This window comes from Erpetoichthys calabaricus, chromosome 11 (genome assembly GCF_900747795.2).
Source record: "Erpetoichthys calabaricus chromosome 11, fErpCal1.3, whole genome shotgun sequence".
NCBI lineage: Eukaryota > Metazoa > Chordata > Cladistia > Polypteriformes > Polypteridae > Erpetoichthys > Erpetoichthys calabaricus.
Window position 1 is genome coordinate 80,382,591 of NC_041404.2, and position 26,072 is coordinate 80,408,662.

A 26,072-nucleotide genomic window follows, 5' to 3' on the forward strand; every position below is an offset into this window, starting at 1 on the left:
TTGTGCCCTGTGTTGGCTGGGATTGGCTCCAGCAGACCGCCGTGACCCTGTGTTCGGATTCAGTGGGTTGGAAAAAATGGATGGATGGATATTATTATTATTATTATTATTATTATTATTATTATTATTCCTAAAAGTATATGCATCAGAAGGGTTTATATGTACTTGCTAACCTCCTTAGGAACTCAAGGGTAAATATTATCTGGTCCCGGAGATTTCCTTGACTTTAGCCTATTTAATCTAAGCAGTACTTCTCCCTCTACAATTTCAAAATCACTCAGTACATAATTTTACTGCTGGGAGGTTGTCTACTTCCTCACTTGTGAAGACCTCTGACAAATGTGAGTTTAGAGCATTTACTATTTCACCGTCTGTATTTTTTAATTACTCTTTACTATTTCTGATGCACTTCACCTTCTCCTTGACTGTTCTTTTTCTACTAAAATATTGAAAGAATCCCTTTGGGTCATCTTTCACCTTATCTGCTATATTCCTTTCTAACTGTCTTTTAGCCTCCCTAATATCCTTCTTAATGATTGCCCTCATGTTCTGATTTACCCTACAATTCATATTTCAGTTATTTAGTCTTATACGACTTTTATAGCTGTTGTTTCCTTTGCCGCTTCTTTTTTAACTCTTTATTTACCCCCAGGTATGTACCTGTCTTGGATTACATGTAAAACTTAACCCTAGTAGTTCAATCACCTCTACACCCTCAATTCTAGCCTGATTATTACAAAATACTAAATCTAGATAGGCTTCACCCCACATTGGTACTTTAAAATACTGTGTTAAAAAACAGTCACTGATTACTTCCACAAACTCCTCTGTTCTGCTATTTGCAAGGTTAAACCAGTAATATTTGGGTAGTTAAAGTCCCCCATAACTATAATATCCTCCTGTAAACTTGTCTTTTTAATATTACTAAAATGATATGCGTTGAAACATCTGTCTGCATTGGGCAGTCTACAACTCCTAAAATAAGACCTCTGTCCCTAATGCTTTCCAGGCAAAGTCACAAGTCCTCGCTAAGATGGGGCTCATCATCCAACTCAAGATGACTTGAGTTTAAATTCTGTTTTACATAAACAGCAACCCCACCTCCTTTTCTATTCAATCTTTCCTTCCTAAAAAATGTGTATCCGTCTGATGTACTCATCCCCGTCTTTGTTATTTAGCCAGGTTTCCATTATTCCTATAATATCATAATTATGCTCCTCTACATACAACTCCATCTCATCTGTTTTATTTTTGATACTTCTAACATACAGTGGTGTGAAAAACTATTTGCCCCCTTCCTGATTTCTTATTCTTTTGCATGTTTGTCACACAAAATGTTTCTGATCATCTGATCACCAAACCATTAGTCAAATATAACACAAGTAAACACAAAATGCAGTTTTTAAATGATGTGTTTATTATTTAGGGAGAAAAAAAATCCAAACCTACATGGCCCTGTGTGAAAAAGTAATTGCCCCTTGTTAAAAAATAACCTAACTGTGGTGTATCACACCCGAGTTCAATTTCCGTAGCCACCCCCAGGCCTGATTACTGCCACACCTGTTTCAATCAAGAAATCACTTAAATAGGAGCTGCCTGACACAGAGAAATAGACCAAAAGCACCTCAAAAGCTAGACATCATGCCAAGATACAAAGAAATTCAGGAACAAATGAGAACAGAAGTAATTGAGATCTATCAGTCTGGTAAAGGTTATAAAGCCATTTCTAAAGCTTTGGGACTCCAGCAAACCACAGTGAGAGCCATTATCCACAAATGGCAAAAACATGGAACAGTGGTGAAACTTCCCAGGAGTGGCCGGCCGACCAAAATTACCCCAAGAGCGCAGAGACGACTCATCCGAGAGGTCACAAAAGACCCCAGGACAACGTCTAAAGAACTGCAGGCCTCACTTGCCTCAATTAAGGTCAGTGTTCACGACTCCACCATAAGAAAGAGACTGGGCAAAAACGGCCTGCATGGCAGATTTCCAAGACGCAAACCACTGTTAAGCAAAAAGAACATTAGGGCTCGTCTCAATTTTGCTAAGAAACATCTCAATGATTGCCAAGACTTTTGGGACAATACCTTGTGGACTGATGAGTCAAAAGTTGAACTTTTTGGAAGGCAAATGTCCCGTTACATCTAGCGTAAAAGGAACACAGCATTTCAGAAAAAGAACATCATACCAACAGTAAAATATGGTGGTGGTAGTGTGATGGTCTGGGGTTGTTTTGCTGCTTCAGGACCTGGAAGGCTTGCTGTGATAGATGGAACCATGAATTCTACTGTCTACCAAAAAATCCTGAAGGAGAATGTCCAGCCATCTGTTCGTCAACTGAAGCTGAAGCGATCTTGGGTGCTGCAACAGGACAATGACCCAAAACACACCAGCAAATCCACCTCTGAATGGCTGAAGAAAAACAAAATGAAGACTTTGGAGTGGCCTAGTCAAAGTCCTGACCTGAATCCAATTGAGATGCTATGGCATGACCTTAAAAAGGCGGTTCATGCTAGAAAACCCTCAAATAAAGCTGAATTACAACAATTTTGCAAAGATGAGTGGGCCAAAATTCCTCCAGAGCGCTGTAAAAGACTCATTGCAAGTTATCGCAAACGCTTGATTGCAGTTATTGCTGCTAAGGGTGGCCCAACCAGTTATTAGGTTCAGGGGGCAATTACTTTTTCACACAGGGCCATGTAGGTTTGGATTTTTTTTTCTCCCTAAATAATAAAAACCACCATTTACAAACTGCATTTTGTGTTTACTTGTGTTATATTTGACTAATGGTTAAATATGTTTGATGATCAGAAACATTTTGTGTGACAAACATGCAAAAGAATAAGAAATCAGGAAGGGGGCAAATAGTTTTTCACACCACTGTAAGCTATAACGTAAGCCATTTTTAATGTGCTACTTGTTTCACTTTTACATTTACACGTTGGGTTAGAATTTACATTACTATGCATTTTTAGTTTTATACTATTGTACAGTTCTAAACCTGGTCTGTCTGAAACTTCCTGCCCCTCCATTCCCTAGTTTAAACAATCCTCGACTAATATACTCATACGCCTTCCTAACACATCGGTGTCCCTCCCTAACAAATTGGTGTTCAGATGTAACCCGTTGCAGCTGAACAGGTCACATCTGTTCCAACAGGAGTCCCAATGCCCCATACACCTATACCCTTCTACCCTGCATCAATACTTTTAGTATCAACAACGCCCAAACTAGGGCTAGACTTTTGTCATGTTAGATTATAATCTTGAATACCTGCCACTGCAAATGGAGAGCATACTAATGACATCTCTCCATACCAAAAATAATCCCAAAAGATTTCTTCCTAACCATACTGACAGTTTTAAGTTACAAACCAGGGAGTAAGACAAAAAGGTATAACACAAAGCAAAAGAAAAAGAACAAAACAAAAACTGTGCTATCATTCCCGACATGAATATACATTTGATGTCCCAGACAACTAGCTCATCTTCTGCACAGCATGTCATAATAAAGAATGCAAGAGTGTACCTTCTCACTCTCTCTCTGTCTCTCTATCTCCTGGGCTACAGGAAAACAATTCAAAATTGAGACCAGGTCCCAGTCCATGAAGTGGATGGTCACACTGTTTTTACATACCAACCGGCCTTTTTAATAAAAAGAAAAGCACTCTAGGGTTCTAGGTGCTAGTTTAAAGTATTGTCAGTTTTTGGAATGACAAAGCTGTTACTGATCAGGTATACAATAAAGGCTACAGATTGCTGCATGTGCTTTACAGCCCTGGGTGATAATTCATTTTCTGATATACAGTCCATATAAATTTCAACTCACTCTTATTGCCTCTGTATATGACTGAAGTTCATTCAAAAAGTAAACCTTCCTTTGTCTCCCTTAGTATTCATCCTAAATAATAAGCTTAAATAGTTGCATGAAACTGACAAAGCAAATGAGGAAACTAAGATCCATCACCCAATACTCAGGAAAAATATCATGTTGCTATGGTGACTGAAAGGAAGAGAGTGGTTGGAACCGGTTTCAGCCTGACTCAGATTTTACACCCCACACTGGGTAAGACATCCGGTGTGCAGTTAAAAAGGAGTCATCAGCAACTTTCAAATAAGCATATTTAGATATACACAGAACAGGCAGAACCTATGACTCTTTCAAATAAGGAATGTGCATGTAACAGTCATTTAAAAAATATTAAGTACTGATAAGTTTACACACCAAAATGCCTTAACTAAAATACAGCAAAAGTTTTGAAAACCACAAGCAAGAGTGTGTGAGACAGGAAGCCTCCTATGACATTATAATATGCATCATACAACATATAAATATGCGACAATATGTAACAATTAAATAGCAAAATGGCAAATAAACCCCAAGGCATTGTTGAAAGTGATTCTGACTGTTAAGTCTTGTTGTATTTCACATTGATTCTACAGCTAATTAACTTTAAGTTATTACTGTATTTCAGTATTCATTTGAGTGAAATTTAAATAAAGTTAATACATGCCCTCTGACTTACATTTATTAGAGTGGAAAGATCCTTCAGGTAATATTTGTTCATTGCAGCATTGGCTGCTGCAAGGTTGAGGAGGTAGTCATTACGGGCCTTTGTGCATTTAAGCTTATTTTCCTGGAATTTGGCTTGCCTCTGAAAAAAAAGTCCAAATCAAACCTTTAGATAAACATATAAACACACAGTGAAAAGCAGTAGGATACAACATTTAAAATATAAACAAGGAAAGTATGAACCACTGACACATTATCCTTTCTAAAATAATTCTCTGCATTATATAATATGTTTAAACATCATACTCTTCCTGTATAACAAGCAAGATAATGAAATAGGACAACAGTTTAGAGAAGAGAGTTAACAGCCAGTGATAACTTCCCAGAATAACATTTGGCATATACAAGCCAATGACAGGTCAAGTTTTATTTAAACCACATGCAGTATTTTTGATGCTTTATGGTGTGAAAGCTTATTTTCGCAACTCAAAAAACATTTTAAATGCATTATTTGAAAAAAAGTATTATGTTATTTTGCAAAAGAATTGCATTTTTTTGCAAAATAATTGTATTATTTTAAAATAAATATTACATTATTTTGCAAAACGTATTGCATTATTTTACAAAACTATTGCTTTACTACACAAAAGCTTTTGCCTGATATTGTTGGTATCATCGTTCACAAGCATGCTCTGGATATCCCATGAAGGCCAGTGAGGTATAGATTAAGGATGTGCAATCAAGTGACAAGAACTGAACAAAAGTCATAGGTATACATTTAATCAGTCTTTTGCAGAAGATGAAAATTTCATCCACACAATTTAGGGTCCAAAGCAACCAGTGATTTCATAGAAGTGCTAGGTACAAAGCAAGAAGCAACCTGCTGCTGCCATTAGCATCACATGTGTAGAGGTAGAGGTTAAGAACGCACAAAGTTTGTAATCAAGTGACAATAAGTGAACAAAAGTAATAGCCATACATTTAATTTTAATCATATTAAAGTTTAGTTAGTTTAGTACAGATGTTTTAACATAGGAAGTGTGGTAGCAAAAAGCTGTCATTCCTGCCTCACAGCACCAGAATCCTATGCACTTTCTCATGCCTGTGTTTGATTTTACCAGCATCAGCAGGCAAAATCATTGAGAACTAGAAATGTGGCAGTAATGCTTCTCAATTAACAAAAAATGTTTAAACCTTCATGTGCAGTGAAGTAAATAACATCTATCCCCTTTTTTTATCCCCAACCTGAGCTCCTGAATGTTCAAACTATGAACACTGACTGTTCTGCCACCACACCAAAAGATTCAAAATGTCTACAAATGATAACTAGATTAAAACTAAACAGATACTTTATTTATAGGTTTCTGTTAGTGGGTTGCACGGAGCACACTCTTTTCTGCATGGATTGTGCCCAAAGGACTGGCACACCACATTTGCTTCTTGCCTTACACTCAATGCAGCTGTAATAATCAATGGCTCCCTGTACCTGGGAGAATTAAATCTACCTCTCAACACATGAAGGATTAAATGTATACTTATGGCTTTTGTCCAGTTCTTGTCACTTGATTGTATGCTATGCACATGATCCTTGTTCTGTCCCTTACGGAATGTCACAGGACACCCAGAGCATGCGCATGCACGATGATACCAGCCACACTAGACAATATCTCTTGTATAATAATATAATACTTTTGCTATATAATGTAATACTTTTGCAAAAGAACACAACTCTTTTGCAAAATAGCACAATACTTTTGCAAAATAACGTAATATGTATATTTTTTGAGTGGCAGGAATAAACTTCCTTAGTATGGTACATCATTACACAAAATAAATACCAATGGCATTAAATCATTCAAGTTGTAAAAGTAATACATTAAGGTACTAGTATCCACAGTAGTCTTACATATAAGATCTTTGCTGACTATGATAACCAGGGTGCATAGTAACACTATCTGAATGAATTTAACAAAGACATCCAACCTTTTCCTTCAGTCGCTCCATCTTTTTCATAGAGCTGCGGCGCTGTTGCTTGCTATCAGTTCCTGGTTGGCTTTGTCCTGCATCACCTGATTTTCCCATGTGCCGTTCTTCTAGTTTTTCTGCTTCCTTTAGCTTACTCTCAGAACTAACACTGTCAGTGTGATACAAGTGATAGGTTCTCATAGCCTGCGAAAGTACAAAAACATGGATGGTAAGCATTCCATAACTGAACCTTTACTTTCAAGCAATTTTAGTTGTACACACAGTCTGTACATACTTCTCAGTAACATAGTTACATTACAAATCATATACTGAAACAGCCAAATGCCAGTAACTTCTGCTCTACCAAATATCTGTAGTCTTTCACTCTAGTAGAAACTGTTGTGTTTCAGTGCACAAGCTTATAGTTTTCCTTTTTTTTCCTTTTTATTAACTGATTTTTATTATCTGAGAATATGTATAGTCCTTTTAGGACTTCATTGATTATTTTTTTCATTTATGATATGTTGTATGACATGTAAAACTAAAATTAAATGTGTTAATTGTTTGACACAGAATAAAAATGGGCGGCATGGTGGCACAGTGGGTAGCGCTGCTGCCTCGCAGTTAGGAGACCCAGGGGAGTTTGCATGTTCTCCCCGTGTCTTTGTGGGTTTCCTCCCACAGTCCAAAGACATGCAGGTTAGGTGTATTGGCAATTCTAAATTGTCCCTAGTGTGTGTGTGTCTTGAGGTGGGCTGGCGCCCTGCCCGGGATTTGTTTCCTGCCTTGTGCCCTGTGTTGGCTAGGACTGGCTCCAGAAGACCCTCGTGACCCTGTAGTTAGGATATAGCAGGTTGGATAATGGATGGATTGATAGAATAAAAGTAATATCTTCATTTTATAACTATTCATCCACTTTAGAATGACTCTACAAAATGAGCTCTGATGCATCTCTTAAACTTCAGTGAAGACTTTTTCTGGTCACTTGATTTAGCTAACATGAATTCAAAACACGTTTATATAAGGTCTTGCAGTGTTTCACTGTAGTCATCAAAAAATATCATTAAAATGAAGGAGGTTTCTGCACAAATTAATGTGTAAATTGTGAGGAAGCAATGATTTGGGGGACTATCAATATTTCAAAAGTGGTAATAGACAAGCTCTTTTTAAAATAATGCATTAAAATGGAACCTTCAAAACTATTGCTAGAGAAAAATAAATATGCAAGCATGAGCACTTTACTCAGTAACGTCACTCAAAACTCAATGTCCACATTGATAGACCTAATGAACTACCTAATTAGGAGATGGGAGATGGAGTAATATGCCAGAAGACACCAGTCCTTGTTATTCCTCAGAGAAAAAAGCATGCAGCTTCAAGAAGGTGCATAGAACACTTTGACATCATATGGTTAATCATTGTCTCACTTGATAAAACAAAACAACATTGACTATTACTAAGTTTGGCACTGGCATGATCATGTTAAGGCAGATAACAAAGAATGATTCCAAAAAAGGAAAATCCTTGCAAAGGATCCTTTCAGGCCTAAGGATACTGTGATGATTCAAGTTATAGCAGGAAAATGATTCCAAGCATACAGAGAAAGTAATACTAAAGTGCATTTACAAAACAAAGTGGGAATACTTGAAAGGATATCTAAAGCTTAGATTTGACTCTCACTGTATACCTGCAGAAAGGCTTTTAAACAGCAGGTTGATTAATTGCTTATCCAGTTTAATAGACACTGAGCAATTCTGCAAGGACAAATTAGAAAAAAAAATGTAAAAATCCACATGTACAAAACTCACAAAGATTTATCCAAGACTGTAAATACTGACAAAGTTATTTCTACAATCTACTTCTACACTCAGAAAGGTGAATAAATAAGTTTAAGTTTTTTGATAGTTAAAATAATATTTTTCATATTTCTTTTACCTTCAAGAATTGTCCAGTGTATTGTCAATTGAATACAAAATTAATGTATTTTTATAACTCCCAGAATAAGTAAAATTACATTGGCAGACAAGGCACTTAGCTACAGGGCCACCATTCCCTGAAATGTCACTTCATGGCAATATTAGAGGCTGGGATTAGTGTTTAAACCAAGGTGTAGACTAATTACATAATATCTTATTATTATTGTGGTGTGGCTGTTCATCCCGTTTAATAATTATAGTGATCACTACAACTGGCTGCTAATAAATCATTACAATTTTGTTTAGCTTATTAGTGTGTGTCTGCAGTGACACTTGATGGGAGTTATTTCTCCAACCCTTGAAACAGGATCCGGAAATGAAAGCATCATTGCAAGAGAAAGACCAAAGTCAGCCCTTCATCGTATTCAAGAATGCATTTTGAAATGTCCAGGGAGGGGTTAGACAACTGGGAAGGAAAGAGATGACGAAATTTGTAATGACTATACTTTTGTCTTTCACTTGCCAGCTAACCTGACCTTAATATATTTATGCTTTTACAGTTATTTACGATATCTGTCAGAACCTTTAAAACACCTCAGTTTTTCCAGTTTTTCTTCAAATAGAATCAGTTGAAATGCAATGAATGACCTAAGAAGGTGAAAAGGTAAGCAGCAAACTGCATGAGGTTTTATTGAAAAAAAGGAAATTTCATAATATTATAAATGGACATTCTTCAAGGAGCAATTAATAGGTTACAACCTACGGATGTTCTGCAGCTATTAAAGTAAACTAAGTCTTGCAAATTGAAGCAAACAATTTACACAGGTGTCCCAACGTCTGTTGATTATTTAAAAACCCTCTGTCTGTCTTAAAGCAGAGTTGGAACAGACTGTGCCACCATACCCTCTGAAGTACTATTTGGACAATATTCCAGTGATAATGGCAAGAAAACAGTAATAAACAAATGAAATGAGACAGAGCATTATTACCCTTAGACGTGTAGGCCTTTCATTAAGTGAAATTGCAAAAAAAATCAAAGTGTCAGTGAGTACAGTGAAGTCCTACACAATCCAAAGGCCATTAACTGGAAGAAATTCTGATAGGAAGAGATCTAGCAAACCCAAAGTCACAACCCAATCAGAAGACATGTTTCTAAGGGTCACCAGCTTGCATGATAGGCACCTCAGAGCACAACAGTTTCAAGCACAGCTTAACAGTGATCGAAAAATGCAAGTCTCAGTTTCTGCTGTGAAGAGAAGACTTTGTTCTACAGGTTTGACAGGAAAAGTGGCCGTAATAAAGCCATTCTTTAAAGGACAAAATAGGGCCTTGAAATACCAGCTGTGGCTTACTGCAGACTGGAAGAAAGTCTTATGGACGAATGAATCAAAATTTGAAATCTTCAGTTGATCACACATAGTGTTTGTACGTCATTGAGTTGGTGAAAGGATGGCTCCCTAATGTATGATACCAACTGTGAAACATGAAGGATGAAGTGTAATGGTGTGGGGTTCTTTTGCTGGAGGCAAAGTTGGTGAGTTGCACAAAATGACTGGCACTCTGAATCAATAAGTTACCACAGTTTGGCTGTTATATAAGCAAAAGGTAGCCACTTTGATGAATCAAAAATTTGAATAAGATTTTGTACACTTAATGATTCTTTGACTTATTTTTTATTAGCCATTGCTTATTTATTTGTTCTATGCCTTGATTTCATGAAACATTCAGATATTAAACTGAGTGCATTTCCACATAAACTGAAAAAACTTAGGAGTTCTAAAACATTTGACTGGTAGGGTATTAATATTTACGCATGTTAGATACTAAAAAAATGAGAAAGTCCACCAACAGGTATATTTAAACACATTGTGGAGGGTGTCCAGGCAGTAGAAACTTGTCAATGGCAGAAAGTCACTCCCTAGGGAACAGATAGGATAAGAGGCTAATAAGAAAAATAAAACCTACACTGACAAAACTATAGGTCATTCCATGCTACTGTGGATAGGCAGGAACTGATAAGGAGCAATGTGTCCTGTCAATGTGTAGGATATCCCAAAAAGGATGTCCAGCAAGAATACCAAAGCAAGACATAGTGTCGTGAGCAGAGATGAAGTCTACAATTTTCCATCAGGACAGTAGAGGATAGAAAATCAAGTTCAATGTATATACTGTTCTGGGCCCACAAATGAAAGTGTTATATATAAAAATAAATAAATAATAATAATAAAATTGAATGGAATTAAATAGTTACTAACCAATAAATGTCTTTGCTCATTCAAACTGTTGAATGTGCTAAGTAAAGAATATAATACATTAATTGCTACAGTGTTAATTAATTTGAACTTGCTGAGGAGGGTTGGATACATCCTGATAGCACTCACATGTACTTCATGCATTATACCACTGTTCCTTTCTGTCATTAATGCCCTGCCCTGTGAGATATATATATTTATTTTTCATTTTCTAATATTTTTAAAATTTTAACAAGGTACAAGAGGCACTGAAAAAGAATATAATGTAGACATCATGATTTACACTTAGAATCCACTAATTTGTTATTAAATATTCTTAACTTACTGTCTGTAGTTCACTGGTAACCTTCAGCAATTCATCTTGCAATATAAGACCAACATCTTTGCTCTGTAAAGATAATTTTTGGGTGTTAGCCAAGTGGTCTGCTATACATAGCAAATCTCTTCACTCAGGTACATGCTATACTAAGAACATTCTTTCCAATTAAACTAGAACAGATGAAATTAATTTGTGCTCATATCAAAAGCTAAATAACATTCACCTTCTTGACCTGTCATAGAGACAAATGCACTCAGTAAGCAATGGATCTGCTTTTGCAGAACAGTTTTAAGCATAGCATAAAAACGTTTCAGAAACTGATGCTCGTTCCATACAATAGGAAAAAAATGAGGACCACTTATGTATCACTAGCTTGATATTTACATTAAGATTACACCTCTAATCAATAAAGGATTGCACATTAGTATCTTCCATTAAAAGAGGTACCCACTCTGATCTTTCTGGCCATTCAGAAGATACTTCAGACAAAACCTATTGCTTGTTAAGAAAACCAAATAAGCATGCTGCTGAATGACATTTGTAGCAATTTTAATGTCACATCTATTGAAGTTTACATTTAAAAAGAAAATAACCATTTGAAAAAATTATCTTAAAATCATTGCCTAGTGTTGCAAGCTAGATAGAGCTTTCTAAAAATAAAAGAACATCAACTAAAGCAGCAACTGACTTTCAGCTAACCTGTAGTCTTATAAAGTATAGCATCCTTTTACTGGTAAACAACCTTTGGCAAGGTTAAAAAAAATAAAATCAACGCAGTAAGTCAAACTAATAGTCAAAAAAGAAAGCCAGGAATGTATGCAAATTCTGGTGGACTCAGCGGTAAAAAGTAGTTATACCCAAGTTAACATCCCTATGGTATGATACGCAAAACAGCATAAGATAATTCTAAAATTACATCCTATCTACTTCAGTCTGGTTGTAGAGATAAAAGGATGGGCAGGTCAGGCCAGACATCCTCGTTTTAGTGACCATAATCCATTATATCCAGAGGATTTCATAGGTGCTACAGAATCAATTGAGAGCTATAATCCTTCCAGCATACGTTGAGTCTGCTTCTGTGGTCTCCTCCAAGATGGCAGTGTCTGAGAGGCTCCCGTGGGAATCCTCACTAGATGCTCATACCACTTCAACCTGTACTGTACAACCTAGACTGCAAATGTCTTCATTCTGTTATTGATATTAATTGCAGCATCCTCCAACATTCATCTCTTACAACTGTGATATTTTTATTGTCTATGACTAATCATAAATGTTTTTAAATTTGTTTTCAGAGACATCCAACAATTTTTATTTTCTGGCTTTCGAGAGTAAAAAATCGTTAACTAGGAGATCTCACACCCACCAGGGGCACCAATATTTTGCACCTTGCTCTTAACATTCCATAGAATTAACAGTTCCATGAATCTAGTGTATTTCTTTAACATGCATACCAGCACAAGCCAGTAATTTCCCAAGTCAAAAATTTTCACACATGACAAATAAGGTAAAGAGGCAAGTAACCCATAATTAGCATAAAGGTCTACAAATGCCAGTGTGACTATTGATATTTTTGTTTGTCTAAATTAAATTTGACTGGTGAAAATGGATGGTTAAAAGATATATTTCTTTCATTAGCAATGTTTTGCAGGCAAATATTTTATGAACAAATTACTCAAGTCACAAAAACATAATTAATAGTTAAAATATGGATTAGGAAATTAAAAATATTTGTTTAAAATATGATGTAGAAAAGACCTTAAAACATTTCTGGATTCAGTTCAGTTCAGTTTTCACTTAATGAGCAATATCCATTTTCTCACTGCATCACTGCTATTATAGTACATAACTCCCATGGCAAGTACAAAGCAGCAGGTATGACACAGGAACCGCATGGCAACATTTGATGGTAGCCAGGTTTTAACAGTTTCATCTTTGACTTAAACAGAGACCTGTCCACGTATTTCTGGTTTAATTCTGTTTCAAGACACTATCCAAATAGTTGGTGTTGCAAAGCAAACAAACTAGTTTCCATAATTGCACATGAAAATTTGATACAGACAATTATTTAAACTCATCTATGTGCTAGTCTTTTATGCTTGGTAGACTTCAATCTCAATTAGCATGCTTTAAGTAAGGCTTCTGTAATGTTTCTTCTGTTGACTCAGGAATTTTATATCTTTCAATTTTACATCTTTCAACATTGGACTCCCACAAAGTAGTTTGCTGAGTACCATTCTGTACTCTTTTTTTAACTATAACTGAGCAGCCAGTCACAGATCCACCTCTGTCATTAAATGTGTAGGCAATAACCATCATTGCAAGGCCATATTACCAACAATGATGAAATGGCGAGAAGTGATTTTCGACCTGACTCAGTTGTGTTCTCCCTGAATCTCAGAAAAGACTAGGATCTTTTTATTATGTTGGAATCAGACAACACTCACTCTGAGATCAGCTGGGGTGCTGTAAAGAGGTTTTCATTTAATATAAAATGAGCACAACTAATCTCAGCTATCATCAACACCTTTATTAATTCTGAAGTCTTGAGTAAGAGTTGAGTCTAGATGTTTACATTTATGCCTATTAACTTCTACAGATACCCAGTGGAATTCATCATCACAAGCTGTATAATATCCTAATATGACACCTGCTCAGCTCAGGACTGCAAAGAATTAAAAAAGTTAATCAACTCAGAATATTACTAGCACAGTGCTCTGATTTAGATCATCCGGGCTATCTCTTCTCTATGATGTTCCACCTCATATCTCCTTCATACTACTCAAAAGTGAAGAAAATTCCCTTAACTGGAATAATAAGTCAGTGAACTGACTGCCAGAACTGAAAGACTAGGAAGTGTGGAAAGGACAGTGTGGAACGCGTGGAAAGGACATGGAAATAGAAAACAGTGAATCAAAGTACAAAGAGTTCAACACAATTATGCACCTAAGTCAATATCAAAATAATAAACTAGATAACACTATCACACTAGATAATCAAAAGAAAACTCTTAAAATCACTCGCAAATCTCCTATACACATCCAGAAACTTGAGAGATGCACAACGCTGACCTTTATATAGTCATACTAGTGACATTACAACCGATAAGGCTACAAACAGCAGTGCACTAATAAACAACATATTTTAAACAAACTGAAAACAACCCCAAATATGAAAACCAATAACAACCATTAATTCATTGTTTTCAGAAAACCCTAAAAAAAAGAAAAAAACATGGAACTACATGAAGAAATTACTGTACATAGAAAAATAAAAAACTGTTCATATTCATGGCCACCAGGAAGCACATTTTCAAGTATTTTTGAAAAGGTCCAAGGTTTAGTACATCTGGATCTGTCTTGCACAAGGCTGTCATTTGATTATAATCACATCAATCCCCAAATTGTCACCTTGTAGATTGTAATCCCGTATGACTTCTCTGTTTTGAAACAACAAGTCAGCACACAAGTAATTTGGTGACCAGGCAGTCATTGGTGAACACAGCCACCAAGATATGGCACCCCTGTTCTGGATGGGGTTATTATGTAAGCCGCTACAGGAATATATTTCTGAATTGCTCTTTGTCTGGCCCCTACCATTAGATCAACATAGTTTTGGGGTCCCAGAATTGCTTTGCGGGTGATGTTGAGATATGTTTACACAAGGACAATGTAAGGATTTTGTGAAGTACTAGATGTATGTTTGGTGAAAGAGAAACTTAATGTTGCCAGAAAGCTTGAATGAAATAATACCTTTGTCCAGCTAATGCTGACATATGAAATATATGATGCTTTCTTTTGATTTTACGGTAGAATATTTTATAAGACTGTTGCCTAGTAACTGCCTAGAACCAATACAAGAAGGTATCAAGTCACCCTGCTATCTGCTGAACCAATAGTTATATTTGATCCTTGCAACAGGTTTTAAACATACATCTTATATTTATTGTAGATTTCAAAACCCTTTGTCCGGTTGAGCTGTGAACTTCTCTTCTGCAAATGTAAACAGCTGATTGACTTAACTTTGAGATCCTGTGTTGGCAACTACAGGGGGATAACACTGCTAGGGTCAACCTCAATAGGATCCGTGATCACTTGCTCACTTACCAGTGACCGGAGAAATCTGGTTGTACGCCTAAGGAGTCTATCATCGACCACATCCTATCACTGTGGATACTCAAGGAGCGTAAATGCTAATATCGGCAGAGTTTTGATTTTCTTAAAGCGTTTGATTCAGTTGATCGAGCTGCCCTGTGGGACATCCTGAGACTTTGTGGGATCCCCCCAAAGTTGCTGGATATCATGGGTGGCCTGTACACTGGTACTTTGTGTACTGTGCAGAGTAAAGGCAGAATCTCTGCGTTTTCCCAGTTGATTCTGGAGTTTGTCAGGGGTGTGTTCTTGTTCCTACTGCGATCAATGCTTGCATGTACTGGGTGTTGGGCAGGGTTGTGGCATCTAGCAGCTGTGGGACATCTGTTGGTGAAGAAAGATTCACTGATCTTGACTTCACTGACAATGCTGTGATCTTCGTGAAGTCAATGGAGGCTCTGATCAGGGCTCAAAGGAGACTGAGCGAGGAGTCTGAGTGTCTGGGCTTGCGAGTGTCCTGGATAAAAACAAAGATCCAGGCCTTTAATGACCTCTTGGGCACTGCCATACTTTACTTATCTCGGCAGCAGCAATCATGCCTCTGTTGACTTTTCCTATGAAGTCGATAGATGGATTGCGAGAGCATGGGGGGTCATGAGGTTGCTGGAAAGAGGTGTGTAGCACTCCCAATATCTTTGCAAAAGGACGAAGGTCCAAGTTTTTAGAGTCCTGTTGCTTCCTATTTTGCTATATGGTTGTGAGACATGAACACTATCCAGTGACTTGAGACGAAGACTGGATTTCTTCGGTACTGTGTCTCCTCTGAGAAAAGTTGGATACCGCTGGTTTGACTTTGGGTTGAACGGGCAGTTGCTCATGGAGTCCCGAATGAGGTACATTACATTCATTGTGAGGGAGCATCAGTTACGGTACTGTGGCTATGTGGCACGATTCCCCGAGGGTGATCCGGATCACAGGATCCACATTGTTGTGGACCCGAGCGGCTGGACCAAGCCAAGGGGACGCTCATGTAACACCAGGCTGCAGAAGATAGATGGTCATTTCCAGGGGGTGAGACTGGACCACGTATCTGCCTAGCGGGGTTGCCAATCAGAATTCTGAGCTGTTTTGTCGTGTGGTGGATGCAGCCTCACACATTACCAGTGCATGCTACCCAACCTGATCTGACCTGACCTGTCATGCTTTATTTGCAAAGCTATACAAGGACAGATGTTAACACTAGAACCCAGGATCTCAAAACTCCCAATAACATACTGTAACTGTTTGGATCTTTGGGTATGTAAGCACATTTCCAACAAAAAGGACTCTCATAAAAAAAGGCAACTGGAAAAATAATCTAAAACTAGTTAACCGAAAATGGTGTACTGAAATTAAGCATCAATTATACTACTCTGATAAAACTTTACATGACAGAGCCAGAAACTGACAGGAACACATCATGTTTCACAGTTAGCAAAGACTGAATACCTGTACATCTCATGCAACAATGCTAACAACAAAAGCCGGTTGAACACTAATTTCTGTGTCATAAAACAATACATAAACCAAAGATTTGTGGCAAAGCCAGCTTGTCAAATAACCCATGTAAATAGGAACTTCAAGTCCACTTGATTCAACAGTGTTAAGAAGGCAGTGTATAATATACAGTACATTTTCCAATTTAATATATATAAAAAACATAATATTTTCATTTTTTCTTTTACAGATTTGTTGTTTTAGGGATACTGGTGAGAATTAAGACTAATATGGATTACGTCATGTGCTGTAGGACTTGAATGCTCTGGCTGATGCCAGCATATGATTTCAAGTATTAATCACCTATTATGCAAAAGAACAAGAAATGGGATGGTACCTGCTTCTTTTGAATGCTTTTCATGGCTGAAAAACCTTGTTTCCAGCAGCCAAACAATAATGCAATACAAAAAAGGAAAAACAGTTGACCACCTAGCATGATCGTGTTGACAGAGCTCTCAGAAAAAGAACTATCTGGTATGGCAGAGTGAGATTACTTACAAGCCATTGAATTAAATATTTAGTTTAATTTACAGTAAGAACTAACTTTTAATTAAAAAATTAGTTTGGACACGCACAAATGTTGGCCCTCTAGCCCCCCAGCTGGTCATCTGAGGGCATGCTTTGCATCTCATTATTGTTTGGCTGCTGATTAAAGAAAAAAACAATTAAGGGTTGAATATTTTAAAAGACTAAAATGTTAAAGTTATTTTAACATTAAAAAAAGAAAGATGTAATTGGTTAATGATTAAGAAAGTGATTGAATTGAAAACCTTCCACCACCACAGTGCTCTAAAACCTGTGTTTGACACTGATGATGTTTTTACTGATGAATGGTGACATGTAAAGAGCATTAAGTGTTGAGTAGGGTAACTCTTACTTTTGATCTTCTGGGTGTGGAAAGGTTTGCTATCAATGTGGTTACCATTTTATGAAACAATTTTAATAAATAGTTTTTTGTGGTTATAATATATATTTTATATGCATGTATCAATATTCAACTTGGTTTTTTGTGTGTGTTATGGCAAATGTTGTACCTGGTAAGGAATAGCACTGAAGGATATACAAATAATATCACTTGATGCACCTTTTTGGAGAGTCGAGAAATATCCTCTGTGATGTGGGACAATCGGACAGTCATGTTGTTGGTGTAGACTTCACTCAGTGCAGCATGCTCTTTACTTTCCTGTCGTGTCTGATTTAGTATCACATACCAGCAGTTAACAGGGGATAAAAGATTTTGTTCTTTCCTGACAAAAAAAAAAGATTTAAAGCAAAATCATTAGAAGTGGAATAATTAAGAGCATGATGAATTCCTATCAGTAATTAAAGTCAGAAAATATGTATTGCTTATTGAAGAGGCAATGTATGAGTGCCTACAATAATTATTTGTGAATTTAGCTGAAATATTATAAATATTCTCTGGCACAGACCTGCATTTTTGCATCTTCTTCATTCATGACACACGTACTGTATGTATTACCCACAATAAAGTATTTTACCTGAAATTCTGATGGTCTTTGGAATTACGGATCCTGGAGGAGAACCTCTCAGACAACTTCTCCAAACTGCGGGAATATTCCAACTCAATTTCAGACTTACGACGAAAGAATTCAGAGAGATCTTGCATGAGCTGGATGCGGATCTCCACTTGCTGGTCCAAGCATTTTAGTTGTTCAGCAAGCTGAGTACGCAATTCTAGAAAAGCAAGAAAAGATGTTCAGAAAATGTTTGCAAAAATGATAGTATCATTAACTTTACTTTCACATGCATCAACAATATCAGTTCCCAGTGGCCAAATGCAGCTGTCTTCAGTGTTCATCTAGGTACTGTATATGTATCCTACAGAAGCTTATTCCCAAAGATAGTGCCTGCTTCTGCCAGTGTTGTCATATATGTGTGTGCTTTGGTTGTCTAGTGAGGGATAGTTAGAGAGAGATTAAGCATGCACATAGCTTGCAATCAAGAGAAAATAACTTTATAAAAGTTATTTGGAATACATTTAGCTTTAATCAGGTTAAAATTTAATAAGTTTAATACAGGTGTTTAACATAAGCAGAGAGGTAGCACAGAACTGTAATTCCTGCATCACAGCACCAACAACTGCATGGAGTTTGCAAGTTCTCCTTGTGCCTTCATGGATTGATTGATATCAGCAAGTGTGCTTAACCATGTATGCTTGCATGTTATAACACTGAATACTGGAAATGTGTCCATTAGGGTTAGCATGATACCAAAATTTCAAACTTCGATAAGGTATTAAGAAAAGTATTAAAATTTGATACCATTTTTCTTGCACAGTTCAGTATATAATGTAACTCAATAAAAATGTATTTATATACATTGTACTTCTCTATGCATTAAAATCTTTAAATATATAAAAACAAATAAACATTTAGTTGTTAAAGCACAAAAATAATTAAGTACAATATCAGTTAATAACTTTGACATTAACTTTAATATGCATTACAGGCAACCCAAACACTATAGTTCCTATCCAACGGCAGCCATAATCTTATATAGGCAAATTTGGATTTTGAGATGGTTTCTCCAACAATTTGAGGAACCTGCAACAAAACAGGGCCGTCATCAAAGTAAAAAAAATCCTCAAATCACATTCATTGCTATGCTAAGCAGTGTTTTTATACAGCTCAAATGATAGTACACCACACTGCTGCATTCATGCATATTCCATCTATGAATTTTCCGCCACAGCCTGCCAAACCCAATCAGCTTTCACATCCTACAATTCAGTTTGTACTACAATATACAGAGTATATAAGGACACAGAGGAGAAGCCCCGCTATTTACACAATAGAGCACTGAAAAGTTAATGTGCATTACAATATATAGTAAATGTGATTAAATATTATTTCAAACTCACACGTAATAAAATAAAGGGAAATAATATGCTACAGCAGTATGCTATAGCAGCACGTTTCGTGCCAATGGTTTACAAATTTTGGGAGCAACTGGGCCCTAGTACTAAATAGTGTTGCCCTTGAATGAACAGAGAAGAATAAAACTAGCCTGCAAGTAAAAATAATTCAAAACACCTGTCTCATTTAACTGACTAACATCACATCCCTACTTTAAATGCAGAAGTCTACAGGCTTATCCTGATTAATGTTTCTGTAATTTTGAAAAAAGACACTATAAGAAATGGAGCTGCAACACTAGCTATTTCCATTGGCATCCTACTAGGTTCAACTTTCAAAAGCCAGAACAAATGTAATGTGCATTTGTAATGTAGTCTGTAAATTCGAAACCATGAAAAACAGGTATTGAAACAATTTTCAAAATGTTAAAATCGATACTTACTATATTGATATACTTTTGACAAGCCTAGAATTAGTAATAATTAGTTTTGTCCCTCAATTGCTACGAAGGAAATAACATTCATCCCCTTTTTCCACCCCTAAAAGGAGCCCCCAATGATTTGCAGTATAAACACTGGCCGCTACATCACTAGCTTGATTACATTGTTTCAAAATATCTATAGCAAAAAACTGGATTAAAAATCAACACATACTTTATTAATAGGTTCCTGTCCTGGGTTTCATGCAGCACACACTTTTCTGCTTGGCTTTGTGATTTTGCAAATGGCCAATCTACATTTGCTTCTTGCCTTATACCCTAGCACATGCAGAATTAAATGTATACCTCTAACATGTTTAATCCTTGCCACTTGATTGCATGTTATGCACAAGTTTAACGTCTCCTTCAATAGCTGTCACTAGACAACTGCAGCACGTGCATGCACAATATACCAAATGCACCAGATAATATCTTTCAAAATAACACAATACTTTTGAAAAATAATACAATTATTTTTTTTAGTGGCAGCAATTAGCTTCTACATGTATCAGCATACAGGAAAACAAAAAAATTGAGAAGGCCAAACACTGACCTTTGGTCCAAAATTATATCAAAGGCTTTTTGGAAGTCTGAGTATACAGTATTATGTTCTATGCTTTACATTTTTCTACTTTTCTAGTTCCTAGTTTAAAAAGGTCTAACATTTACTGTATCTATTATAATGATATGCAAGTAACCTTGTAATTTGTTTCTGATAATAATTTCCATAATTTTACATGGATTGAAGAAAGGCTAATTGTCCTGAAAGGGATCCATTTTGTTTCCATTTTTGTTGATTTTATGCTCAGTGCATTCACTGAATAACCAAAGGAACAGTTTCCAGCTCATTAATGGCCCAGACCAAACATTCAGGAGTGCTATTAAAATACTCTTCATAGCATTTAACATGTGAACCCACTCCATGCTCTTAAGACTGTGCTGGGAGACATAGCTAGCCATCTTGCAAAAACATGTATGGATGTGCCATCCTGGAGGAGCTGGACTACCTGTGCAACCTGAATCGGCTACAGGTACCAACTCATGCTACAAGTAGTGACAAGGACACTAAAAAAACAAAAAACTAGAGAAGAATCAGTCAGAAAGGATAAGTAGAGAGCAATTGCGGGTTGCCACCTCCTGCAAAACCATTCCCTTTATGAAGGTTGTCTTGCTTTTGGCTCTCAGGTGCACCTGTTGTCACATTCATTTGCACCAAAGCAATTGAAGTTGATTCACAATCGCTTATGTTTCCTAACTGGACAGGTTGATATCCCTGAAACTTCACTGACCTGGTGTTAGACTGCAATGATTAAGTGTTCCCTTAATTTTTTTGAGCAGTATATCTTCTTAATTATTCCTATTTTCCTGTCTGTAATTCAGAAGGGTAGTTCAATGTTTTAAAGATAAGGAGATATATTGACTCAGCTTTGGGCATTAACATACAGTGCATCCGGAAAGTATTCACAGCGCATCACTTTTTCCACATTTTGTTATGTTACAGCCTTATTCCAAAATGGATTAAATTCATTTTTTTCCTCAGAATTCTACACAAAACACCCCATAATGACAACATGAAAAAAGCTTACTTGAGGTTTTTGCAAATTTATTAAAAATAAAAAACAAAAGCTGTAACATAACAAAATGTGGAAAAAGTGATGCGCTGTGAATACTTTCCGGATGCACTGTATACAGTAACTGCACTTTTTGCTCTTTTCTCTAAGGAGAGTGTTTATGACAGCAAAGGGGTAAGTCAATTCCTGACACTTAATGTCATGTTAACTTAATATGTTTGCTTCACCTTAAATCTAATGTGAATAGTGCCTACATCATTGACGGATGCAACTTTATTTATTGTTCACAACAAGCAGATTTAATTATTAAATAGGAATGAAAGAAAAAAAACATGAAAGTGGAACACTTGGGAGTTCAGCTCCCTGAAGCATAATAGTAGAGGTGCATCAAAATAAATTATGTTTATTAAGAGGATTGTAGACTTACAAGAAATAGTAAAATATCTATATCTTGTGGACCAAGCAAGAGGTCCTTTGGTCTTAAAAGGGAATAAAGACATTCAGCCTCCCCTGTGTAGAATCATAACTTCACTAGGTGGTCTCCTACAAGAGCTTACACCATAAATAATACTTTCATCTAATGCCCTCGCCTATTAAAGAGGCAGCTTGTCCATTGCAGCCTTACAGTACATACACAATCGCTGCACCATGACTGTGTTATCATCATTATTAGGAGGTTACAGTGGAGGAATGTTATCATAATAAACATTTTAAAACTTCTTCACTTTGGGCTTTTCTCTAATTCCTCCTAACAATAAATGAATATTTTATACTAAGATTAACATGCCCTGAATCTGTCACTTGATAATAATAACAATGGACATTTTCACCTTATTTTAAAGTCATCTTTTTCAACTTTCTGTTGCCTTTTGCCAAAAAATACTTTGAAAATTTAAGAATAGTTTTAGATCTTCCCATACAGAAATAGCTATAAAATCTATACATGCCTAGTTTCAGAGATGCCCTATGCAAAAAAAAAACAACTTTCCTTCACCAAACTGAAGTTCTACTGTAAGATTTCTAACTATTCAGCAAATCCCTGCTGAACAGTATAAAATAGGTACAGTGGTTAATGTTGCTGCCTATCACTCCAGAGGCCAGCATTTAAATGTGACCCCAAGCACTGTCAGAGTTGAGTTGATATTTCCACCCCATTTCTGAACAGGCATTCTTTTAGCAAAGAAATGTGGTTTAGATTAACATTCAAATTATACATACAATACAATGTATGGTGAAATGCTTAGCTGCTAAGCCCTGTGACTGTGCATCTATGAAGAACATAAAAGAACAATAGCAATGATAAACGACTTTAAATATATGCAATAAAAATCATTATTTGAATTATAAAAAATGTAAATTTGATAAGTAATAACTAAAAAAAACTTAATAATTTAAATAACTTAATGTAATAAGAGTTAACAAAAGGGCATAATGTAGTTCTAGACACTTTCCTTATTCATAATGAGGCCTTCCCCATATCCCTGAACAAATACGAAGTCAGACAATGTATAGATTGACTATTAAAAATAAAGATAGATGAAATCAATGGAGGTGTCATTACTTTTTCCTTATCTTCTTTTTCGTTGTAAGCATACTACACTTTGTAGAAGTTAGTTTCCAAATGAATTTCAAATTATTTAGATGAATGGAAGCCGGTACTGAAAAAAGACAGAAAAAGCAGGACTGTAACAGTTAAAGGCCAGGAGGCAACACAGCTAAAACAGGAACACGTCTACTGTAAACATAATTATTGACAAGATGAAGGCAGTTCTCCAGCTGTTGTCTAAAGACAAGAAAACAAAAGAGAAAATGATCCAATCTACCTGTGGCAGAAGTCATAGCTATGCAAGGCACTGTAAAACACACCTCATGAACACATTTACATAATGGCTGGAAAATTAAATATCATTAACTAATGTATAATTATGTAGACATTACATGCAGATGCCAAAGCAATGATGAGTAGGGATCAATAAAAAGCATTCTAGAATTGCCCACTGAAATGTTCCATATTTATTTTTCCCCTGAAATACCATGAGTGGCAACTCTCCTAAACACACTCAGGTATATCCTTGCAACCTTGAGTTAATGGTTCCCCTCTAACAAGTCTGCCAGTTCCTGGCAGGAGGACAGGGCCTTATTATACAGGCAAAGTGTAAACAGCCTCATGCTTCAAAACTTTCAAACAGACATATTTGCAAAACAAGGGTTCTTTCATAAAACTCAGGATGCTCAATGAGGCAGCCTCTGTACCAGTGCAAATATGGACCTGGCATGAAACCATGCTCACCCTTTGAAAAAAGGTAAAACGTTTAACATTAAATTGTTACACATCTGATCCCCATAGTTTAGGAGTATAGGAGTACAAGTATGTAGCTCTGTAGCTTTAAGAAAACTAAAATAACATTCACAAGAATTACATGTCAGACACAGTTTAAACATTCAGTTAACACATTTTCTGCAAGCAGAATCATCAAAAAAGAAAAATACTGTACTCTCATTAACACAGCCTACTCGGGCCATCCTGATACACTGGTGTCAGACTGAAAGCACAAACAAACTGCAGAGATCTAAAATGAAAAAAAAAAAAACACTAATACAAAAGTCTAATCTGGTGCTAGTCAGTATTAGGTGGATAAATGTATTGTTCAAAATAGCTTTTTATATTTTATGACAAAAAAAGTTTCACCCAGTAGCAGTGGGGTCCAATCTGCATGAAACTGCCATACAGAACATGTGTTAAATCTGTAAGAAAATATTGCAAAGACAGAAGATACAAACAATTTGTTGAATAAGAAAGCTACCACATCTGCAGGTAAAAGGAGCCATTTGTCATGGCATAGAATTGTACAAGTGTAAAAGAGTGCCCTGTTGTAAATCTAATTAAGCATTGCGGCATCTCAGAATGCTTCAAATATGCTCCATGAGAGAACAAGATGAAACCAAAAGTCATAAAGACATTCCTGGGAGAAACATGTTTGTGTGCCTGGGTCCTACCTACTGCAAAACGGCACCAAACAGACCTACCACTGAAGAAGATATGATGGGTGACACATTTACGTTTTGTGTTCAAACGTCTCTTGGCAAACAGTGAGTTATCACAGACAATGGTGACCCAAACAATGTCACCCAGTAATCTGGTTGTATGCCAACATAGAATGTTGTATAGATTGCAACACTGTCTTTGTATCCAATGCTGATATACTTGGAACTCACTGTTGAAAATAACTTAATCAATAGCAGTCTAATATTCTCAAGCTTGTCACAAGTCCAGATGCAGTAGGTTAACATCATTCATCAATGAAATGCATAACAATGGAATGCTCTTGCCCCTCTTCAACCTACCAGCCCAAAATGCAAGGTGATTCAGGCACTCCATAAAAGGTGTTACATCTTACCACATTGTGGTAAATGTTAACATCTTCACCTCATTTCCTACCAACCCGACCACCTAGCCTCAAGAGGACCTACAACTGGAGCCCTGTCAAACTAACATAATACTTTAAAGATCTATCTGTCTATCTATCTAATATCTACATTAACTACTGAACTGTTATTGCATTGTCAAGGGATTCTTCTGCTGTAGCAGCAGAACATGAGTCCTGAGATCACTATTATCCAATATTTTAAGGATATTACTGGTGGTGCCATGTCTCAGTTTAAAGCAATTAATTCATTGTGTTTCATTATACTATAATGTCCATCCATCCATCCATTATCCAACCCGCTATATCCTAACTACAGGGTCACGGGGTCTGCTGGAGGCAATCCCAGCCAACACAGGGCGCAACACAAGAAACAAACCCCGGGCAGGGCGCCAGCCCACCGCAAGACACACACACACACACTAGAGACCATTTAGAATCGCCAATGCACCTAACCTGCATGTCTTTGGACTGTGGAAGAAAACCGGAGTACCTGGAGGAAACCCACGCAGACATGGGGAGATCATGCAAACTCCACACAGGGAGGACCTGGGAAGCGAACCCAGGTCTCCTAACTGCGAGGCAGCAGCGCTACCACTGTGCCAACGTGCTATACTATAAAGTGAAATTCAAAAATATTGACAATTGCATTAATTCAAAGCATTCCCATTTTGAATAAAATGAGTTTCTGGTAGATTTGCAATGGCAAGTCTCTTCATCGTGAAACCAATACACTGCTCTCAAGCATATTAAGCAAACAAATCTAATCATCTGTATATCTGGCAATGTTGTGTCCTAGTTCATTTTTTATATAAACTGAACCACTGATTCTGGGTGTTATATTTTTCCACTAAGTGTACCTTGACTAGATGGAAGGAGGAAAAGTTTTATTCTATTAGCAGTTACTGTAATTTCTGAAATATCATGGTCAAAAAATGACCTCTAATAACCAGAAAACTGAACTGTATATACAATCAATTTATGATAGATATTAGTGAATGTTTTATAATTTAGACAACCATTTTTGACCCTTATCCTTTCTGGGGGTTGGCTTCAATTACAGGAGAAACACAAGTCCATTCTACCAGTAACATTCTAGAAATGAGACATATGAACACTACCAGAATATTGCTT

At 36.6% G+C, this 26,072-nt stretch overlaps 1 protein-coding gene across 2 annotated transcripts in view; it reads right to left on the reverse strand.

Annotated features, from left to right (window-relative positions):
* Positions 1-26,072, reverse strand: part of arhgap4b (Rho GTPase activating protein 4b) — an 87,807-nt gene that overhangs the window by 38,044 nt on the left and 23,691 nt on the right. For both annotated transcript variants that reach the window (XM_051933638.1, XM_028813404.2), the window contains exons 3-7: positions 18,088-18,283; positions 17,673-17,835; positions 10,971-11,033; positions 6,496-6,681; positions 4,526-4,654 (exon numbers count right to left, since the gene is read on the reverse strand). In XM_051933638.1, coding sequence (XP_051789598.1) covers positions 4,526-4,654; positions 6,496-6,681; positions 10,971-11,033; positions 17,673-17,835; positions 18,088-18,283 — 737 coding nt within the window. The remainder of the gene's footprint in view (positions 1-4,525; positions 4,655-6,495; positions 6,682-10,970; positions 11,034-17,672; positions 17,836-18,087; positions 18,284-26,072) is intronic.